Source organism: Schistocerca serialis, chromosome 1, assembly GCF_023864345.2.
Source record: "Schistocerca serialis cubense isolate TAMUIC-IGC-003099 chromosome 1, iqSchSeri2.2, whole genome shotgun sequence".
Classification (NCBI taxonomy): domain Eukaryota; kingdom Metazoa; phylum Arthropoda; class Insecta; order Orthoptera; family Acrididae; genus Schistocerca; species Schistocerca serialis.
The window spans coordinates 765,955,449-765,979,331 of record NC_064638.1 but is presented as its reverse complement, the minus strand read 5'-3'; the positions used below and the strand labels follow the sequence as shown (position 1 = coordinate 765,979,331).

The following is a 23,883-nucleotide window of genomic DNA, read 5'->3' as shown; positions in this document are numbered from 1 at the left end:
TAAAGTGGAGTATCGTGCAGAAATTTGTTTTCAGCATATGAAGGGGAACAATGCTGCAACACTCCACGCTGAGTGATTAGGTGGCAGAGATGCTTCCAGGGTGGTCAAAGAAATCTGAATGATAAAGATCAAAGTGGCAAATCATCTCACTGCACAGAACCCAGATTCACAAGAGAAGTGGAGGTCTTTGTGCTCAGACACCACATAACCCAGAAAAATGCAAACATCTACAACTACTGTCTCTACCAAGACATCTACCATGGAAAAAACTGTCACATTGAATAGTAAATATGTAGAGAAGGGTCAATACCATCACAAAGTTTCGGGTTTGCAGCTTTATTTTATTCAAGGTGTTAATTAAAAATTTATGATTACCATTATTATGTATTCTACTATCTGTTCACTACAACTTGATACTTCTCATGGAAGGTGCTTCGAACAGAGGAACTTGTTAAAGTCAGCTAGTGTTGTCTATTTTCCTGTCAGTGCCAATCTTGGTTAGCAGCAAATACTGTTTGTGGTAGTGGTTTACAGTAGTATTTTGTAATCTGTAGCAAAATGATCTCAGTTTTTATAGAAAAATAAAATAAAACAAATAAATAAATCCTTCAAATTACTGTTACCTTCATGCAATACCTTTGCTTTTGTAGAAATACAAACTACAGGTGCAGATTTGTTTTATATGCCACCTGCCCGGCAAGAGTACTATATCTGAAAGGCAGAGATTGCTTGCATGTGCTCACCACAACATCCATGTGAAAGGCCAAGTTACAATGCATATACAGTAATTAACATTACCTTGAGTCTTTTCTAAGTGATGACAATTTTTTTAGACGTCGTGAAAGTTTTCTTTCAAGTGGTGAATTACTTCTAACATCCGGAGACAGTCTTAATGGACTCTCTGAATTTCTGGGACATTCAGGGTACTTTCGTCTCGCTGTAATACTATATTTTCTACTCTGAGGACTGAAACTTCTTGATCTGCTTCTTCGCCTTTAACAAAAGCATAGTGTGTAAAAATAATGTTCATTTAAATAAATAAACTGCATATGACACAGCATTTACCTTATACTACAAGGGTACACAAAATGAAAGAAGTCAGTTTCAAATTTGAAAATAAGCATTTGCATTTATGTTTCTTGAGTGACAGTACAGTCAATGGATACTGAAAAATGTACCATAATAGTCAAACCAAAAACAGTACAGTGTTACAAGTGAAATATGAGTGCCTACACACATCTGATATGTGGTAAAATTGATTTTTATGTTGCAACAAAGTATCATTCATGTATAAGATACAGTTAACATTAAACAGAAAGCATTAATAAATGCTGAAAGAAAATTCTGAGAAGTTGCTTTTGTTTACTTAATTACAAAGAAAGTCCCATTAACTTTTCCATTCACTGAACACTTAAAACAAAACAGATCCTCCAATTACGGATTGAAAATTAAACTTACCTGAAAAATATTATCTCTACCATGAGTCTGATTTCACACATCCGAGGAAGATATGGGATTTTATAAATAAAAAAAATAAAAAAATTATTGCTACATCAGTTAAAATCTTTTACTTGATACTTGGGTAGCTGTAGTGTGGCATAGTGCAAAGAAGCAGCCTCCTTGAAGAATGTTTAGATCCACTATCAGGCACACCCAAGAAATGCTTGCTTCAACAGCTTTTTTTATTATGATATAAAAATTGAGGTACTATATAATAATAAAGAAATTTTAATAGCTGTCATGTGTAAAGGTTATGAATGTAAAATTCAACTAGTCCAGGAGACCCCACATGGAGACTTCTATGTGTCAACCCAACATCAGTAGTGTGGAAATCATCCTAGACAGATAACACAGGTTGTCTGGTAGCGACATTCTTTCCAAGCCTGTTCTCAACATCATATCAGTCTCGGTGGTGAAGAGAGATAGCAGAGCTGCTTACCAAGTGCAAACCACAGTACTGCATCAAATTCTTGTACGAGCCACAAGAGAAGAACTACACTTTCTGGACACCAGCCAATATCAGCTATGCTGATATCAGCTTTATATTGGGAGATTTTCACTGTCACTGGGAAGGGGCTACCATAATGCCAATGAAAACAGAGCTCTGCTCGAGAAATGGGCAAAGGCACACTATCTTCAGTTGATACATGACAGCAAACAGTAGGTGGAAAGAACAGCAGGTGAAGCAGGTATCAGAAAAATGGCTCAATAGAAGGAAGTGTCATAGTAACAATACTAAACAACATGTACACAAATGGGTAGGCAATACAAAATTACACTGGGCAAGACATATATGCTGACAACAGAGCAGTGGCACCCCAAGGTTAAAACTTTTCAGAGGTAAAAGAGAAACTGACAAAAACTCTGAACATAATCTATTTCTATTACAATGTTAACCACCTGAAGCCAAATCACAGCAAGATGTCAGTCTGCAATTTCCACTTAAATAACCGAGAAACATTATGAGAACTCAATGTGTTGTGGTGACGTGTGGTAATGTTCACAGCTGAAATAAGTAGGAATGGCCCTGGGCTGTATTCTGACCTATAAACAGCACAACATCAACACCAAAATCAAGGTATGTGCCAAGAACAGCACTAGAAGGTCAAGGACATGCAGAACATGGGATGCCAAACCGTGATCATTGCTGAATCCCCAGTTATTGGTGAAGTCAGTTACGGCACCTTGTGTGTCTGTTGGAGAGTACACTGGTCTTATGTGGAGCGCATCTGCACATGTGAAGAAGGTGGACACTGCAGTGAACAAGCCAGAGCAGATGGCAATTGAACACCTGACATGCAGAAAAACTAAACTCTCAATGGTATTGTCCACCCCCCTCCCCATGTGCACTGAGACATTGTGTCACAGATGGTGTAGGTGAAGATGGAAACTCACTTCTGTCACCCAACACATGGATCACAGCCTCCTGGGAGATGTCTGCAGTCCAGGAAAAGTCTGTCCAAAAGTCATGGATCCCCAGAAGCAATGGACAGAAAGACTGAGAACAGAACTGGAGAACCCCAACAACCTCCCAGAAGAAGAGCCTGTCTTTGACAGTACATTCCCATACCCTGTGATGCAAACTTTGAACAGAATGAGGGGGAACTGCCATGTTGCAAGACCAACATGCTGTTGCTGGGCCACCTCCTGGAGAGAGCCGATGTTTTAAGTGAATGTGGTGAGGTACAAGATCCAAACCCCTACAGTGCCACCTGTTGGATGAATCTTGCCTAATGTAAGACCATTTTGCAGATGGTCTCTGGAAACAACTTGTTTAGATGGAAATTTTATATATGGTATAGTTCACAACACAGCTGTGATTAGAAGTGTGCAAGTGACTATATCAGTCATACACACTGCACAATGACAAACATTCACTATATCCTGTTTAGTGCACCATACATATTCATCACTACACATTTAAAAACAGCATTATTTTGCATACCTTCAAAGGCACAGATACTGAATCTGGTCACTGAAGAGCTGCAAAGTTTGTTACATCAGCATACAGCACGTATTTCCTTTTGTTTCCCAGGTACCTAAACCTTTTTACCTCAACACTGGTGGTCACAGTATGCCACAAAAGCAATCCATGGTGCAAAACGGAACGAAAAAGTGGAACATCAAAATATATTTCAACGACAGTTATCTAATTGATGCATATTCCAATCAAAGTCACTTGTATGACCCATCCAAGGTGTAAACTACAAGAGTTTCATTGTTGTGCAAATATACCTGGCTTATGTGCAGCAACCGTTCCTTATCCTGCTAACCAATGCATCACCTAACAAAATTACTTATTCAAATTTCCATTTAAAGTATCCTGAAGTTCACCTTTAAAAACATATTCACTCGATTTTTTTTATTATTTAAATCATGAAATACAATTTGAAGCAATATGAAATTAAGGAATCAGTTAAAAAACCTGTAATTTTCATGGTAAAATTAAATATCAGCCAATAGAGCTCTTAACACTTATGGTGATTGTTACAGCTGTAATTTTAATCACGAGCTACTGGATTAAACACACTTACCTAGTGGCACGTGGGATCAACCTTTGCGCTGATGATGACCGTGGTATGTCATGACATGGACTCCACAAGATACCAAAAGCAGTGGGGAATGATCTTGATTCTTGACTGTTTAACAGCAGCCTACAACTCACAGAGATTGGCCCGAACTGGATCCAAATCCTGCACATCTTGCTTGTCGACTTCTCAAATTCACTCAACACGACTGAGGTGATGTGACCAGGGAGCCACACAAGCACCACTCATCCATGGAGTGTTCTGCTTGTCTAAGATCATTCAGGAGTGATTATGTGATGTTATCAGTTTCTTGTGGCATGCTGTACATACTCCAGCCACAAGAGAAATCATTGACAAAAATTCATGATATGGTAATCAAGGTTGCCAAATAAAAAATTCATAAGAGTGCTGGGACTGTACACATCTCAACTGAGTGAGTGCATAATATCGAACATGGAGAATTGGCTATGAAGAAGTTGTGTGCGATGTGGGTGGCAAATTGCTCCCAGCTGACCAAAAGTACATCTACCACAATATTTCAAAACAACATCTGAAGTTTAATCACAATCCACAAGACTTTCTGCACCAATTTGTAACTGTTGAGTGAACTTGGAGCCATCACTTCACACCCAAGTCAAAATGGCAGTCACAACAATGGACAATAGCTAGTGAAAGTGCCCTGAAGGCAAAGAACATTTTGTCAGGTGGTGGATGGTGGCCCCTGCTTTTTTTATTTTTTATTTATTTATTTATTTTTTTTTGGGGGGGGGGGGGGTGGGATTCCCAAGGAACAACCCTTATAGATTACCTGTACAAAGGTAGAACCCTAACTGGATCCTATTATGCTTCACTGTTGGAGCATTCAATACTTGCATGGCTAATAAAGGACTTAAGTGCAAAGAAGTGCTATGTCACCAGGATAATGCACCATCCCATACATCAGTGACAATACTGGCAAAAGCACATGAATTGGGCTTTCCTCATCTACCCTATTCACCAGACTCAGTCCCAAGTGACTTCTTCATGTTACTTAACTTGAAACTTTGCCCTACTGGGAAGAAACATTCATCGGAAGAGGAACTGATAGTTGCAATCAATGAGTTTTTTCAGAGTCTGCTAGAACCAATATTTCTGATGGGATGAAAAAACTGGAGGATCACTGGACTAAGAGTTTATCCTTCAAAGGAGACTACAGCATAAACCAAGGAGGGTAAGGCGAGTTGGTTACAGAACAAACATTTTTCCCTGCTTTTTTTAACAGACACATAAGCCCACCCTTGTGTATGGTGCACCTTGCCCACCCTCCACTGACTGCTGTCCTGGCAAGTAGTACAATGTTCAATGATATTCCAGTCACATGACATATGAAACTATTCCACTCACTATGGTGACAGGAGTGCCCTTTTTCTAACACAGCAGCTATCTACTACAAAACCTTATGTGTGTACACTAACGCTGACATAAGTTCTGGCCAGAATGATCATCAGCATCTACAATAGAGCTTTTTTCCCTCTCTCAATGTAATGGACATCAAATATAGGAAAGTGATTTTTTGTTAACTCATCCTAACATACAATGCCGTTTCAGTTACCTGCATATCAAAATGGCAAGGACTTTACATAAATGGGTACTCTGTCCTAACAAACACATTTGACACACAATCACCTTGCAGGTATGGAACTATCAGATGATTTAAGTTTTCTCACCCAAGGACTTGTTGATATGGTTCTCAGGCATTACTTCACATGTATCTTGCACAAACTCATCTTCATTAGAAGAGATTATGCAACTGCTAGTGTACTCCCACAACGCCACTTATGCGCAAGTATGCGGCAGCCATGTGAACCACAGAAACTTTGGGAGAAAGAGCAGTTAATACAGTAGCAAAGCTGAATTTCCTCAATGCAAGAGTACCCATATTAAGGGGCAAGGGGGTCCACCACCCCCTTCCCAGTTCTTGAGGAAAGGAAAAAATGTAGCCTAGTCAGGTGTTTTTCTTTCAACAAAACGATTTAAAAGTTGGTATTATGCTGGTTTTTAATGGGATCGGAACTGGAACTTTTTTATGGCTTCTTACAAGATGCTATTCGTCTTTCAAAGTATTAAAAATATGCCATACCCCCGTGCCTTGCCACCCTATAAACTACTGTATTAGCCCTTGCCTCAATGTAATTACACCCAACCCTAAGTGGTGCATTCTTATAAACAGCTGCTCTTTTGCATAGTAGTGATGACTTATTCATCATGCACAACGCTAATTTCCCAGTCGGAGGACGAAGTTGTGAAAAAGAAATTACTGTTACACTGCCATTTTGTTTATCTGTTGATGACCAATGTAATCCCATTCACACTTTGGTGTATTTTGGTACCTTGCTACCACCAGCATGCATTAGGTACAGTAAATCGCACAAGCTACATATGTTTCTGGTGTAAATTGTGTCTTTCTTTTGTGTGCATGATTTGTATGGCCCTTTTCTGCACACACACACACACACACATAAAATCTCATTCACACTACTGTCATTGAAGAATTGTGCTCAACACAACAGAGCAAAACTTGTACTTGGGTGAATGGTAATGCTTTTCCAGTCTTTTCAATCTTCAGAAATGACCAGAAACATTTGGTAGAATAATAACACTCTCCAAAATTTGGATCTTATATTTGATTCCTAGGAGTAGGTAGGAACACAGGTGGAATTTGTATCTATTGATATTCTTGTTGGAACAATCTTGAGCTGGCGAAATACACAAATTGGCAGAACACTGGAAGGAAACCTAAAGATTCAAACTGTGAAATTTTTTGCTGCTATTACAATGTGATCACACTGAAATGAGACCAGGGTTCATCATCTTGTCAAACGTAAGGTATCAGAGACATTTGATCATACTATACGCTGGATTAAGGCGAGAAATTTTTTATTTCACTGCTGCAATGCAACTGCCATTTGTTGTCCCCTGCTTAAACTGACCACGAAACAATTTTTTATTTCTGGTTCACTGAGAAGCAACATAATCTTTATAGCTCTCTTTTTGGTGGTAGTGGTTGTATTACTGTAAAGAGAAAAAGTATTCACCATCATCTGATTGCTAACTACTGTATCTCCTATAAGTTTTAAGGTAATTGTTAAGTTTTTAATTAATTATTTATCTTTGCCTTACAGCTGTAGTATTTTCCTTGCCAGACGCAATGACAATCATGGTGTCACCTGTATTCAACAGTATGACTGCATTTCATTTTGGTTAAGGGCATGTTCTTTTTCGTTCTATAAAAAATGTCCTCTGTAGCCTGTTTTGTTAGATTGCACATCCCTCTTATGATATTTACAACAATACCTTTGGTAAAATGTGTTGACTAGAATTATGAAACTGCTATCCTTGGAATGTGATGTCACTGCAATATGATGATACTCTCTGCAAGAAAGATTTGAAGCTCTCCTGGAAATATTCAAACCTAACATTGTTGGAATTTTCTTTCTGAAACCAACTTGCTTACATTAAAAGTGTTTATAGCTAGGCCTATAATTGTTAATAATAAATATTATAATAACCATTACTTATTATTATAATATTAGTATCAGGTTGTTACGGTTTTATACTACATTCACAATGTGCATTACAAATATGAATTATTTCAGCTTTAATGATAGTTGAGGAAAGAAGCTGCAGCTTAAAGAACACCCAAGTCTCACGAGTTTTAGTCATCATTGAAATGTTCAATTTAATTGTTGCAGCTAAGTTAAATGAAGAGTGTCATTGAGTAGTACTCTGGTAAACAAAGAAACATCAAAGTTGACCAGGATGTCATCTGGCCCAAGCTTTAGTTTCTTCAGCTTCTCAGTGAAATGTCCCGAGACCTTTATGTCCTTCCTAGAAAGTGTTCTGAGGAGCAATGGGTACTCCACCTGTTATATAAGAAGTGTAACAGAGTCAATTACTTGACGAAGTGACAATAGGAAAAGGAATGTCGGGTAAGGCCTGTTTTCTTTGTATGGGTATTGATTGTTGTTTGCTGCACAGTGTCTATGTTTCCTCTTATCAATATGTATGATGGCCAATTCATTACATTGCTGGTGTTACTCTCCTATAAGGTATAATTAATAACCTGCTCTTCGTAACACAGTATGCCCACATTCTCGCTAAAGACCTTTAAAGATTTCATAATACTTCTTGAAGATGTCTGTATTTCTCCCTGGAACACACTATATTTGAAATATTCACGACCAATAAACACATGTTAGGTCTTTCAGAGAGATTTTGACAACTGTATTGAAGAACTTCCATCATGTTGGAGTAGGTGTGGGCCAGCAACTTCTCTATGTGCTGTAACTATTAATTGCACATTTTTGACATGGTTTTCAAATCTTCGAAATACCATTTTTGACTATGTTATGATGATCTGAAAAAGGGTCTCGGTCCAAATCTAGTCACTGAGCGCAAAGAACGTAAAATTTGCAATTTTGGACTGGTTTCTGTTGTACTGAACTGTATATAAATTGTTTGGCAATTTCTCCGTGCTCTGAAGTGCACAAACTAATGAAATCATTTCCTATAAAGTTATATACGTTTCTAAAATGATGATTAAAGCACTGATGCCAGTTTACAAGATGAGATAAACTAAAATACAAACTATTTAGTTGAGGCATATGCTACATCTAATTTATAGATCTAGCACAGGCAATCAAAACTTCATATTTAGCTGCATTGAACTACATTTGCAGTAACAAAAATATTTAGCAATGATAAAGAAATTAACTAACCTGTAATGTCTTTTCAACACTGGAGATTTTGAGCGTGACCTCAATGGGTGATATCGTTTTTTTGTATATCGGCTTTGGAGGTTGCGACGAGATGGGGAATGTGTTGGGCTGCAGGAAGTGACAGTGGAACACTTCTTCACAGCTGACTGTAGTCTTTTACGATTATGCCAGGAACGTGATGGGCTTGGTGAGCTACTACTGCCACCTCGTCTCGATTTTCTTTCATAATGCACAGCACGTGGCTTATATCTTAGACGTGCACTGCTGTGCGGAGAACGTTTCAAACCTTTATGAGAGCTCTGCTGTTTTGTTGATGGAAATGGAAGAGAACGATTTGGAGAAATAGATGAAGATCTCTGATCATGTGTTTTAAGTGATGGAGATCTCTTCATACTTGAGCAGTGTGCAAGATAATCTAATGTTCTTAATGTTTTCTTTTTAGATTTGAGATAATCATCAGAAGAAAAAGAAGAGACATCAGACAGATCATCTTTTCCATTATCTTCTTTCTTTTTCTTATCATATCTCTTTTTTGTCTTTTTCTTCTTCTTCCTCCTGTTTTTCCTTCTTTCTTTCTTATAGTCAATATCATTTTCACTTAATTCTGCTGTGACAGCCTTGTCAACTGATTCTACACGTGGTGGAGATGTCATGCTATCAGGGGAAATGGCTTCGAGAGAATCACATGCTTCAAGAGCTTCCAGATTTTGAATTATACTCTTAACCAGGATAACCTAAACAAAAAGAGAAAACAAAATAAGGAAGGAATGTAGATCTTACAGTCTGTAGATAGAATTTAATGGAAAGTTCATAAATTTTTTACGTAATTTGAATCAAAGTTAATTTAGTTTGGATGTCACACTATGTAAATGAATAATGACCAAATAGTTCCTTCATGCTTTATATTTTACTACTTGATACAAACTTCACAGAACAAAAAATTATGAATATCCAACCATCTGTACAATTAATTAATCTTATATTGAGACACAAAATTTTTGTTGGTGAAATCTATGAATAATAAAGAAACAATTTAGGAGCTATTTCATGCATTCACTTAGCAGTAAAGAGAAAGACATATAGGAAGGGTGAAGAAAGATCAAAAATAATAATGCACAGACAAAGCATGAAAACCTAATATCTGATTACCTCTTCAATATCACTCGATGGCCTGCGAGATAATCTTTGTTCATCAAGTGGTGATCTCCTCTCAAAAATAACTGTTTCACAACTAGAAAGAGATGCCTCTGACGAAGCATGTTTAAGAAGTGCAGTTGATTCATTTTCTGATACGGCTGCTTCACTGTCCTCAGGTACTGGCTCTGGAACTTCCTCCTTAAGAATGGTACCTACCTGAAACTAATTTCACAGAACTTACAACTTTGTATTCTGTAAATTGTCCATCATTGTTTCAGAAAAATGCTATGCAAGGTTGAGCATGGCAGAAACAAAAATAAATAAAAACAATGTTAAAATTTCTGGTGTGCATACTGACTGCAAATCACATATTGCAGATCTTTTATGTTGCATAAGATTCTTAACATTTGTTCTGCATATTACTGCTGACTTCAATGATGAAAGTATCTAAATATCAGCTTATGTTGCTCAATTCCATTCATCACTGTCATCTGGGACAATATTCTCCATCAATTCTACACCCAGACACAAAGTATTTATTGCAAGCAAGCTAAAACTTCTCACATTGTTTATTTTTACACATAAAATGAAAAAGTTTGAAAGGATCAGAAGTTGACATCTTAACTGAACTGAACCTAAGTACCTATAAAGGAAAAGTTACATTCTGGAATGTGAAGAAGACATATTTTACTCCACTCCTTTCCATAAGTAATCTCTGGTTCGCTGGTAATAACCATTACCTACAAAACATTACAAACAACTATTGCATTCAGTGGATCCAGCAATGCTGAAATGGAGGACGTACTGGTACTTTGTGCTCACAAGAACAGCTCAAGCCTGCTAGCCCACAAGTGGAGTGCCAACTGCAGGATCCTGGAAATCCTGCTGCCAGTGATACATGGTTACTACCATTCATGAGAAGGTAAGTGCTACTCTTACTGCATGAGTCTGCTTTTATGTTTTTGAAATAAGGTAAGTGAGCAAGAGGATTTTCGGATGTATTTTTTACTGCGTTTCAATTCAATCAACAAAGTGTCAATGTACTGAACTACAATAAACAAGGGTAGGGCCAGCTAGCTGCAGTCAGGAGGTTAGACAGAGGGTGGGGGAGAAGGAGGAGCATCTTTTCAGCACAGTAACCAATATAAAATAAAATAAAATGGTGTTCAGCCCACAATGCAGCATTAGAAATTTATTGAAAAACTACCCAAGGATTCCTTATTGAAATTAGTGAAATTATTTTAAAGTGAAATTAATTACTAAACCAAAGATAAGTCTGTGAAATCAGCTGCATAAGAAAGACAGTAAGTTAGTCCGGACAGAAGTTTGTACATGGGTAATTTCCCACATTAAGATAGCGCTTCTTGAGTCAGCATGCCGCCTGGCCGACATACAATTCACGACATCACCAATGTTAATAACTTGTGCTTCCCATCAAAGAGTCCGGGAGTTCTTTCCACAAATCATAAAAAGGGATGAAACATCTAAATGAATATGCTTGCTATGCACAGATTACAAGACAGTAAAATTGCTGAGACAAAAAAAGAGGTGCTCCCGCACCATCCACCTGAGACAAAAGAATTGTGGTGTTGTAAAGAGTAAATTTATATTAATGACTAACAAAAAACTTTTTAAAGAATTAATTCAGCCTGTAATATTGTTACCAGAGAAGACACCCACGTGTGTTTGAACAGGCTGGTGCAAGTTTTCAATAAGATGTCACTTTGGTGATTTCGTGTCACTAGCTTATGCCAACAATCTTAGCAGGAAAAGGGGATCTACATTTTCACATAGAACCCAAACCACATGTTGAATCTTCAAATTCTTCAAATCACTGAGATGAAGGTAAGGTTGAAGAAGATTGAAATATTTCATGGTCTGATTGGGATTCAATATCTCAACCTTTTCGTTCCTAGGTACACACTTTATCACTTGGCCCAAAATCAACAATCTACAACCAAATTATGTGTAAGCTAATAAGCAAACAAGTCAATGCAAAATAATTCTCTCTGTTTACTACAGGCTTGGATCCAGCAATCATTTCCCTAAGTGATCTGATCTTACGAGGAGACCTTACGGACTGGCCCTATTTGATTTTCTTCATACTTATAGAATTTGTACAGCAAGAATCCCTCATCCTCTTCCATCTTCTAGAGCCATCACAGTAGGAAATGGAGAGTGTCTGTGTGTGTGTGTGTGTGTGTGTGTGTGTGTGTGTGTGTGTGTGTGTGTGTGTGTGTGTGTGTGTCACAAATCTGTGAGTCTGGGCATGTTTTATGGATGGCATTTGGACTGCTATGACTACTATGCAATTCACAATTAAGTGTCTGGCAGAGGATTCACAGAAGCATTTTCACTCTATTTCTCCACTCTTCATCATTAGAACTGCATGCAGGTAAAACAAAGATTTAAATCTTTCTGTACAAACTCTGATTCCTCTATTTTTTTCCCCCTAGATAGCTGGGTCTCAACAAAATATTTTCATATTTGGAGGAGAAAGATGGAGATTGAAATTTCACTAGAAGATCTCGCCACAGTGAAAATTGCCCCCCCCCCCCCCCCCCCCCCCCGCTTTTACTGACCGCCACCCCAACTTGCATATTATGTCTGTGACATTCTCTCCCATATTTCACAATTATACAGAATGAGCTGCCCTCCTTTGAACTTTTTCAATGCCCTCTGTGAACCCTATCTAGTAAGGATCCCATATCACGCAGCAATATTCCAGAGGATGGTCACGTGTAGTCGAGGCAGTTTTGTTTGTATGCTTGTTGCAGCTTTTAAGTGTTCTACCAATAAATTACAGTCTTTGGTACACTTCTCCAACAGTATTATATATTTGATTGTTCCAATTCAAGTTATTTGTAACTGTAATCCCTAAGTATTTAGTTGAATCCACAGCCTCTGGATTTGAGTGATTTTTTGTGTAACTGGAATTTAGTGGATTCCTTTTAGTACTCATGTGGATAACTCCACATTTTTCATTATTTAATACCAATTATCATTTTTCACAACATACATATACTATGTCTAAATCATTCTGCAATGGATTGTTGCATCTGTTGATGAGACAATAAATGTCATCGCAAGAATGATATTTTCCGAATCCGTGCTGAGTATGTATCAACAGATTGTTGTATCTGTCATGCCTGTGGTGGAGTGAAGGTTGTGGTGGTATCATTGTTGAGTATAAAACACGCAGTTCTGAAATTTGTGTGCGTGCACGCATCTGCTTCTGTGCGCGTGTATGCACCCCTGCTTTCTATATACTACCTCTACCTCATCTTAAGTATGCCTGCAATTCTGTATGTCTGTTTATGTGTATGAGTTATCATATACCACATCTTTCATTTCTGTGATGTGCTGGAAATAATTGAAGCAGAAGTATTACATATCAGTACTGTATTAGAATGCATCACTAACTGCTTGCAGAAAAAAAATTTCCCACAAGAGCTCATTTACATCAATTTCCTCCTGTATAATAAATTTCTTCATCATGTGTATCCAGTCTTATTTTGTATTTTATACTTCTGGTTTAGAACCTCTGGATGCAACATATGCATAACATTTACACTTCTCCTGTGGTCATCACAAATTTGTGGAGAGAAAGGCTGAAATACTGGCAATGCCACTCAAGTGTGATCTTATATTATGTCCTTCATCACTGAGAGTGGTATTTTTGTTGATATTCATTCCATTTTACTGTCACAGTTACTGCTCATACTTTATTGTCTTCAAGGATGGAACTTAAATGCACACTTTCCTATCTGTTCTGGATGTTGGCAACCATCTTGGCAGTGCTTTCCCTGTCACTTGCAGCAGCTCTAAAAAGCTCTGTAGATGTTTTAGAGGGTCACGTTCTGATGTTATTAAGTGAGGATATTCTTCTCTGGCCAATGCTTCTCTTCCCTGGTATTTTTCCTTGCATGATGGTATGGAGGAGATGGTAACTGTCGTTGTTCCGCATGATGTGTCCCAGGTAATGGAGCTTTCTTGCTTTCACAGTGGCCAGTACTTCTTTCTGTTTCTTCATTCTTCGTAGAACCTCGACATTAGTGATATGTACTGTCCACAGTATTCTTAACCTTCTCCTTTAAGCCAACGGTTCTGTCAAGTGTCCATGTTTCAACATCATACAAGAGGGTGGAAAATACATAGCAGCGTAGAAGTCTGATTTTAGTCGGCATTGTTAAGCCATGATTTGTGAAAAGGTTGCTCATCTTATTGAAGACAGCCCTGGCTTTTCCAATTCGAGTTCTCACCTCATCAGAAAGATCCCACTGGTCATTTATTGTAGTGCCATGGTACCTGTATTTATGTACTTGCTCTATGTGATTTTGGCCTATCTTAATGTGGCATGCAGGGACTCTGTTTTTACTGCTTGTTGTTGTTTTCATTTCTTGAGAGTTGACATCTAGACCATATTCAGAGCTTTTTTGTGCAAGTTTATCACAAGGTACTGCAAACTATCCTCACTATCAGAAAATATTACTGTGTCGTCGGCATTTCAGATGTTGTTGATATATTTTCCATTTAAGAGCAGTCCCACCTTTACTTCATCAAGAGCTTCCTTAAAGATGTGTTCTGAATACACTCCTGGAAATGGAAAAAAGAACACATTGACACCGGTGTGTCAGACCCACCATACTTGCTCCGGACACTGCGAGAGGGCTGTACAAGCAATGATCACACGCACGGCACAGCAGACACACCAGGAACCGCGGTGTTGGCCGTCGAATGGCGCTAGCTGTGCAGCATTTGTGTACCGCCGCCGTCAGTGTCAGCCAGTTTGCCGTGGCATACGGAGCTCCATCGCAGTCTTTAACACTAGTAGCATGCCGCGACAGCGTGGACGTGAATCGTATGTGCAGTTGACGGACTTTGAGCGAGGGCGTATAGTGGGCATGCGGGAGGCCGGGTGGACGTACCGCCGAATTGCTCAACATGTGGGGCGTGAGGTCTCCACAGTACATCGATGTTGTCGCCAGTGGTCGGCGGAAGGTGCACGTGCCCGTCGACCTGGGACCGGACCGCAGCGACGCACGGATGCACGCCAAGACCGTAGGATCCTACGCAGTGCCGTAGGGGACCGCACCGCCACTTCCCAGCACACTGTTGCTCCTGGGGTATCGGCGAGGACCATTCGCAACCGTCTCCATGAAGCTGGGCTACGGTCCCGCACACCGTTAGGCCGTCTTCCGCTCACGCCCCAACATCGTGCAGCCCGCCTCCAGTGGTGTCGCGACAGGCGTGAATGGAGGGACGAATGGAGACGTGTCGTCTTCAGCGATGAGAGTCGCTTCTGCCTTGGTGCCAATGATGGTCGTATGCGTGTTTGGCGCCGTGCAGGTGAGCGCCACAATCAGGACTGCATACGACTGAGGCACACAGGGCCAACACCCGGCATCATGGTGTGGGGAGCGATCTCTTACACTGGCCGTACACCACTGGTGATCGTCGAGGGGACACTGAATAGTGCACGGTACATCCAAACCGTCATCGAACCCATCGTTCTACCATTCCTAGACCGGCAAGGGAACTTGCTGTTCCAACAGGACAATGCACGTCCGCATGTATCCCGTGCCACCCAACGTGCTCTAGAAGGTGTAAGTCAACTACCCTGGCCAGCAAGATCTCCGGATCTGTCCCCCATTGAGCATGTTTGGGACTGGATGAAGCGTCGTCTCACGCGGTCTGCACGTCCAGCACGAACGCTGGTCCAACTGAGGCGCCAGGTGGAAATGGCATGGCAAGCCGTTCCACAGGACTACATCCAGCATCTCTATGATCGTCTCCATGGGAGAATAGCAGCCTGCATTTCTGCGAAAGGTGGATATACACTGTACTAGTGCCGACATTGTGCATGCTCTGTTGCCTGTGTCTATGTGCCTGTGGTTCTGTCAGTGTGATCATGTGATGTATCTGACCCCAGGAATGAGTCAATAAAGTTTCCCCTTCCTGGGACAATGAATTCACGGTGTTCTTATTTCAATTTCCAGGAGTGTAGATGTTGAAAATCAGTGGAGATAATATACAACCCTGCCTTACACTTCGTAGAACGTCTATTTCTTCTGTATTTCCTCTGTCCAGCCTCACAGAAGCCGACTGATTCCAATATAGGTTCACAATTATACGTAGGTCTCTATCATGCAAACCAACGCTTCTTAAAACGTCAACAATCTTCTGGTGTTTTACTGTATCGAAAGCCTTCTGATAATCAATAAAGCAGGCATAAATGTCCCATTCACAGCTCTGCACCTTTGAAATAGTACCTGGACACTAAATAATGCTCCGCATGTGCCAAACGCATTTCTGAAACCAAACCATGTAGAAGAAATTTGTTCTTCACAGATCTTGTAGATTCTTTGGTGAATGAACCTCAGAAATATCTTTCGAAAGTGACTCATGAGGCCGATGGTCCTGTATTCAGCACAAGTCTTAGTTCCGGGCTTTTTGGGCAATGTAATAAAATTCGGATTTAAGCCATTCCCATGGAATGTTACCCGAGTCATAGATGTTCACTGCAGTGAACCATTTTAAATTATCCTCACAGAGCAGCTTGAGAATTTCGGCATTCACATTGTCAGGACCAGGTGATTTACCTTCTTTCATTCCATTTATTACATCTTGTACTTCTTCCAGCAGAATTCTAGGTCCTGTTTAGCAAATATATTTGAGGAAGTTCTGGGCAGTTGTCATAAAAGAGTTGTTTTATGTATGTTTTCCACATTTCTTAAAGTTCACCTTGTCCAACTATTATTTTTCTTCATTATTCGCCAACCTGTTTCCTGTCGTTTTTCTGTAATTTCCTGTCACTTCCCTGACTTTTTTTATGAATATTAAAACTGTCATGTTTCAATTGTAATTTCTCTATTTCATTGCACTGTTCCTGTATTTCTCTTTCCTTAGCTTCTCGTATCCAATTCCTGATCTCCTTGTTGATATTCTTGTATTCATCAGGATTACTTTTCACTTTCCTCCTGTCCATCATTTTAAGTATCTCTTCAGTCGTCCATGACTTCTTTTTGGTGACACTGGATTCCAGATGATCTTCTTTAACTGATTACACTACAGAGTATATCTTTTTAATTTTCTCTTCGGTGCACAAGTTACCTGACACAGACTTTAGTTCATTATTAAGATGGACTCCTGCAGTTTCTCTTACGGAAGGTTCTTTCAGTTTGTGGATATCATACTTTGAGTTTTTTCTTTTGAGCTGTCTTCATTCTGATTTGAAGGACACCAACTAGGGGAATGCAGGCTGAGTTAATGTCGGAAACTGGATAGGCTTTCACCGAGAGGCAACTGTTTCTATATCTTTGATTTATCAAAACATAATCAATCTGATTCTGGGTAATATTTTCGTCTGAATCTCTTGCGGACTTCCAGGTGTAGAGACGTCTGGGTGGTAGTGTGAAGAATGTGTTAGTTATTAGGAATCTCTACTCTCCTGCAAATGCACTGAGTAGTTCGCGTCTCTCATTCCTTTCACTAAGACCATAGTGACCTATAACGTAGCCTTTGGATCTCCTTCCTATTTTGGCATTAAAATCTCCCACAATCATCATAAGATCTTTCTTTGGTAGTTGTTGCTAAACACCTGAGATTTGGGAATAAAATTCTGCAACTTCTTCATCACTAGGGTCTGTTGTTGGAGCGTAGACCTGACTAATGTTCAGTTGTGTGCGTAGAGCACTTATTTGGAGTAACATCACTCTCTCTGAAACAAGTACACAATTAGTGACACATTCTGCAATTGCTTTCTGTGGTGTCACCGCCAGACACCACACTTGCTAGGTGGTAGCCTTTAAATCGGCCGCGGTCCGGTAGTATACGTCGGACCTGCGTGTCGCCACTGTCGGCGATCGCAGACCGAGCGCCACCACACAGCAGGTCTAGAGAGACGTACAAGCACTCGCCCCAGTTGTACAGCCGATGTTCATAGCGATGGTTCACTGACAAATACGCTCTCATTTGCCGAGACGATAGTTAGTATAGCCTTCAGCTACATTTGCTACGACCTAGCAAGGCGCCATAGCTTTGATAATTAATATTGTGAAGCATGTATCATCAAGAGCGATGTTCTACAATTATGGATTAAAGTTAAGTATTCCAGAAGCTACGTACTTTTCTTTATAGCATTCATTAGGTATCCTGTTTCAGACCTCACACCAGCCTGCGTGAGTTTAAGCGCGTGCCTTTCGGCTTCCTCTCATTGTGTCTAGGCTGTCTTGTCTAGACACAACACTTTCGATACTATAAATCCTACTCCAGACTTATACTGACCTTTAGATGTTACTGAGTAGTAAATTCTGTGTTCATTGATGTTACAAGAACCTGAACCTGGCCATCATATTCCACTAATGCTCATGGTCTTAATGCTCATTCTTTCCATTTCTTTGATAGCATTGTTGATTTTTCCAGCCTAAGTCATCGTCTTCACATTCCATGTACTTATCTTTATACTATTTTTCAATGATAATCTCTTCGTTGTGACAGCTCCCAATCTCAAGTATGCACAATTTTTTATACATGCCCATCAATATTGTTCTACATGCTCCTGTTATTGAAATTATGAAGTAAGTGTTTCTCTGTTGTTTCACAAGGCACATAGCTGCATTTATGACTTTCAGAGTTCTTATTTTAGTAATTTTAACAGGCACTATGTTACAGACAGTGTTCTTGCTGTAACAGAAATTCCCAAAGAAGTCTATATTGAGTCCACGGGTTGCATGTCAGCAGCTGTGGGGGAAATGGGATGCTTAGGGGTGTGTTATATGTAAATGGGGGTCAATGAGAGAGAATCCCATTTAGGTAGGTCACAACCAATATTCCAAATTATTCTCACACAGCTGGATCTTGCTCCCACGTACGTCACTATTCCATTTATAGGCTATGAGAGGGGGTGGAGCAACTCTTATTTTTGCTTGCAGCATTCCATAAAATACTTATCCTCTGGTCGTTATCTGAGGAGTGGAAAGAGTATCTGGTGCTGCCTGCCATGGGCCAGGAACAGTTTTGTCACTCATCAAGAGGTGTATTAATTTGTGACACAAAACTGCACAACAATCACTTCAATCACTTCACTACTGCTAAATACTTAAGGCTTTGGGTTACATCTCTGAGGTTGGCAGTTGCTGGACACAAAGCACGAGCGGGCCAGAGTCAATAAAATTCTACCAACTTCTTCTGTCAATCCAGAACTAGGAAGGCCTCCATCTCTTTGTGGAGAGAAGTACCATAGAATTAAGGTGAATCAACGTCATGTTGTTTGTGAATGTCAGAGAACAATAAGTAAATTATTTTTTATCACATTTTCCTTTTGTAGTTCCTTCAACTGTGTAGAAAGACATCAGTCATACTTAAGGTTGAGAGCATTGACTCATTGCTATGTTTTGTCACATTTACCTAAGTAACTTAATTGATTCTAAAAAGGCCTGAATGTAAAAGTAGGCATAGACAGTAAAATGTTGATTATTTGAAGTTTGACTTCAATCCATCACTGTTGGACAAAATATTACCTATGGGCCTTTTATGCAACAAACTGTTAAGCAATGGTGCTATGGAACCAACCAAGTTGGAGGATCATCTGAGCAGGTGTCACTCTGATAAAACAGGTAAGGATCTGAAAAGCTTTCAAATAGTTAAAAAAAGAACTTCAAATTGAGACCCACTGTGGACAATACATTCACCTCAACATCACAAAGAGACTATGATAGTTTGAGGGCGTCTTACAATATCTCACTGCTTACAGCAAAATCTGCAAAACCACATAGTATCAGGGAAAGGTAATTTTGCCAGCCATTAAAGAGGTTCTACACGCTGTTTTAAACAAACTTGCTTATGATACAGGGTGCCTACTCAAAAGAATTCCTTTGAGCAACAACAAAGTTCAAAGATGAATTAACAAAATGAGTTATGATACTGTAAGCATCTTATGTAATTATCTGCAAAAAGAAATATTTCTACATATAACTCGATGAGTCAACTTTACCTGGTAATTGTTATTAGCAGATGTTTATTTTGAGATTAAACTGCAGTTACAAGGTGAAAGACTAAACCTGATAAAAACATAGTCCATAATTTCAGTTTTTCTTGCTAGAGCTAGACTATTGGGAGAAAATAATGGATGCCATGAATTTTCACCGTTTCCTAATTTGTCACAGTCAACTGTCAGGTTGATGACATTTCATCCTACATTCAACATTTAAATGTGCTTCACAAGGCTAGGAAATTGGGTATGAGGATGTTTTTACTACTGAAATACCACAAAGATTTATTAATCTGTACAGTGTTATTGAAGAAACTGATGTCATATTACAACAACTGATAAAAGTAAGCACTAATGAGGAAATTAAGGTGTAGTTTAGGATGGGATATGAGCAATTCTGGGTTCAGAGAGAGATAACTGTTACTTATCCTGTGTTACATACTACTGTGAAAAAGTTTTTGATAGCTCTTCCATCTTCATATCTTGAAAGGGTTTCAGTGTCATATTCAATACAGATTGGAAATCATAGACTGTTGAGATTTTATGTTGAACTTAACTAAATTTAAGCCATAGATTGTAAATTTGCTAATAAAGCTTAAAGTGATTAACACAACACATTTCTTTTAAGTTTCTCAATCCACATTTCTACTGTTCAACCTATCAAAGAGAGTAGCACTGTATCAGCTGTCCCAAAACACACACAAAGTTGATGAATTTGTACAAATTCATTATATGAAAGGCAGGAGGGATGCACAAAAAATGGAAAAATTTGGCACGTGGTCTTTGAGACAAAATGGTTTGGGGACCTCTGCTCTAGACAAGGAATAAGAAAGTAATTCAGTAAAGTCAAGCTTGAGAAACCCTTTGAGAGAGTTGTTTTCCAAGTTCAATGTCCTTAACAGTCCTAGAAAATTTTCTAAAACCATAATACAATTGGATAAACCTAAAAAAAAATCTACTCAACAAGGGGTGGTAGGAGTAAACACACAAAAGTTTACAAAATGTGCAAGCTTTCCGAGCCAGTGGCTCATTCTTCCGGCGGAAAGGATTATGGTACAGTCGCAAACAACCACAGCTCAGGGGAGACTTACATGAGATGAGAAGGAAATACCATTTTTTCTGTTGGTTATCACTACTTTACTTCTTGTTATTCCTTTGCATGCACGAAAAAATACCAAACTTAATAACGTTTCATTTTATGCAGTATCCTTTAGGGCATCTTATGTGGACATAATTGTTTGTTGCTCTCGCATTACAGCCTAGACCATTTTAGTCTTTGTCAAGGCAAGAATTTCACTGAATTCTGATTGTGAATGTATGCCTATTTATTTTTGGAGGTGGCAAAACTGTATAACTGCAAGCCATACTGATGTTCAATGCTCATGCATCACAGCTGGTATAACTAGCACAACAATACCACTCACAGATCAAACTTTAAGTGTCAGAAATAAAATGTTGCAAGGATTGATTGTGAACTCACAAAGAGCCACTCACCAAACTGCAAATCCACAATGATTACGAGTACAGCTGTTCAATGTTCACACTAGTGGCTGTTGCAAGAATGCCACATAGTAAAGACTCTTAATCAGAATTTCTAATGAAAGCAAAACTGTAAGCTGAGAGTATTCCATGAAATGTCTACATGGATACCATCATCCCTGTTGATCAAGAAGTGTAGCAATTTTATTTTGAATAATTCCTTGATCACAGAATCCCAAAAGGATGAAGCTGATACCAGTATTTGGACATAGTCATACTCTGTGGTCATGCAAGTAGAAACTGAATGGTCAGTCATTGCAGATTTGTTCAGTTGTAACAGGCAGATATGCTGTCGGTGTTTAATGCAACATTCTTGTACAGTGCATACAAGTTGACACATATAACATTTACCATGCTGACATGGAATTTTATTGTTTTCCATCATTTGTAACAGAAGAATATCATCATTAACCATTATTAACAGTTCTCCAGCACCGTCACCTAAATGGTGGCAAGAAGGTATTTTTCACTTGATGTTTCTGGAACGTTTTAAAGAAAATAGTTTTCAAGTCTGGAAGGAATGCTTTCCTTATTCTGTCACTGGTCTGGCATTTTAACCTGGAGATGACAAAATCTGCTTTTCCTAACTACAGCCTCTAAATATACCAGCTCATGAAGGACACTGCCAGCACTGAACAATAAATGGACTCACTGTTTCTCTGCCAAACTGATATCCCTGCCATAGATCTAAAATATCTGGAATATCCTATAATTCTGTAAGTGAGAGGAGGTATTGCACATTCTCTATGCAAGAAGGCCATGCCTGGTAAAAAAAAAAGCTGTGTTATTCATACAACTCTTCGTGTTAATTACTTCATTTTTACTATAGAGTCACTCTGGATTTACAATTTGTCTGTAGTTGTACCAGCTTAATAAGAAACTTTTTAATGCTTCAGGGCCTTTATGCAATCATTAGGATGTTAGATATAGCTTGTTTAAAAATTTTAGATATTAATACCATCATTTACATGGTAGAAGCTCTACACAGTTCAAATAATAATATATCTGGCAGAAGTGGTCTCAAGGAGAATCCTGAACTTTCTCACACTTATTTTCACCAATTAGTAAAAGTGTTGATTATGAAAGAACTATATGCAATTCATTAAAATGGATGCAAAGAAGCATTTCGAATCCTGAATTCATTCAGAAATTTTCACCATCTGAAGATAAATTAAGGATCCTACAACAAATATAAAATATATTTTTAAGCACAAATACCAGGAAATTCATTAAGCTTAAAAAATGGATGTATCATTTCTATTAATTACTTATTGGCTATATACAGCTCCTTGATTAATATTCACATGCAGCTGCCAATAACACAGTGTCACAACTTGATTTCAAACCCTAATATGTAGATAAGACTGTATCTCATAAAAGAAGGCTGACAAGGTAAATCTTTAATTTTTTTCATATTTACTGGAATCCCCAATTTTTCTCCTCTGTCAGCATGCAACTTGTGGAGCCCTGTTCCATTCCACCAGAATACAGAGCACCTGCCCCCTCTGAAGCCAAGGGATCAATGTCTCCACAGAAATTATTTTTGTGCCTAATATTGCAGCTGTGTAATACCAATTAATTTGAAACATTTTTGTTATTGGCTGCAAATGCCTTTCAGAATCAACTGACTGTGCAGTCAATGCAAGAATACGAAAACCTCTGCAAGAACCGCAGATCCCCCCCCCCCCCCCCCCCATAATGTTGTTCTTCACTTTTGCACAGTTAATCCTTTATTTATGCCAGCTGTATCATCCTACAATGTAATTCTATATGATGGCAAGGAATGAAAGTATGTTCATGTATTTGGTTGCTAGCCACACCAAAAGAAATTTCTGAGTGCAAAATATATTATACAGAATTTTTATTATCAGGTAGAAGAATTCAAAAGAATTTTTAACCAGAAGTTTTCATTAATTGTTCAACAATAATCTTGTGAAATTTATACGACTTTTGTTTGTAGTGAATGATGTGTACCACGGTCTGCTTTTAATATTTGTGCATATGATGTGGTTAAATATGCTCATGCAAAAATTTTTTGAAGGTATTTAATGTCTTTTTGGTATGTTTACAAATGTTAAGAATAGAAGCAGGTCAACAAATCCTAATTTTTAAGCATTCCTTGCAGTGTGCCCTATTAAAACCATCACTTGAAAACAAACCAATTGGCAAAAATGGCACAAATCCTATAGCTGTTCTATAACTACTTCATTTGTGTGGCCATATTGACTGTAGTTGCTTTACATTTCCTGAGGGTATTTTTGTTCTGTTGTTGCAACTACAACAAAATGTCCCCCCCCCCCCCACCCCACCACCACCACCACCACCACCACCACCACCACCACCACCACCACCACCACCACCAGGCGCATTCCGCTTTATTGAGGTAAAGCATCAACAGTGGTCTTTAATTAAAGATATTTACAATTTGATT

At 38.8% G+C, this 23,883-nt stretch overlaps 1 protein-coding gene across 1 annotated transcript in view; it reads right to left on the bottom strand.

Annotated features, from left to right (window-relative positions):
* Positions 1 to 23,883, bottom strand: part of LOC126482357 (uncharacterized) — a 238,508-nt gene that overhangs the window by 72,816 nt on the left and 141,809 nt on the right. Inside the window, exons 5-7 of the mRNA XM_050106441.1 lie at positions 9,935 to 10,144; positions 8,786 to 9,519; positions 799 to 993 (exon numbers count right to left, since the gene is read on the bottom strand). Of these exons, the coding sequence (XP_049962398.1) occupies positions 799 to 993; positions 8,786 to 9,519; positions 9,935 to 10,144 (1,139 nt within the window). The remainder of the gene's footprint in view (positions 1 to 798; positions 994 to 8,785; positions 9,520 to 9,934; positions 10,145 to 23,883) is intronic.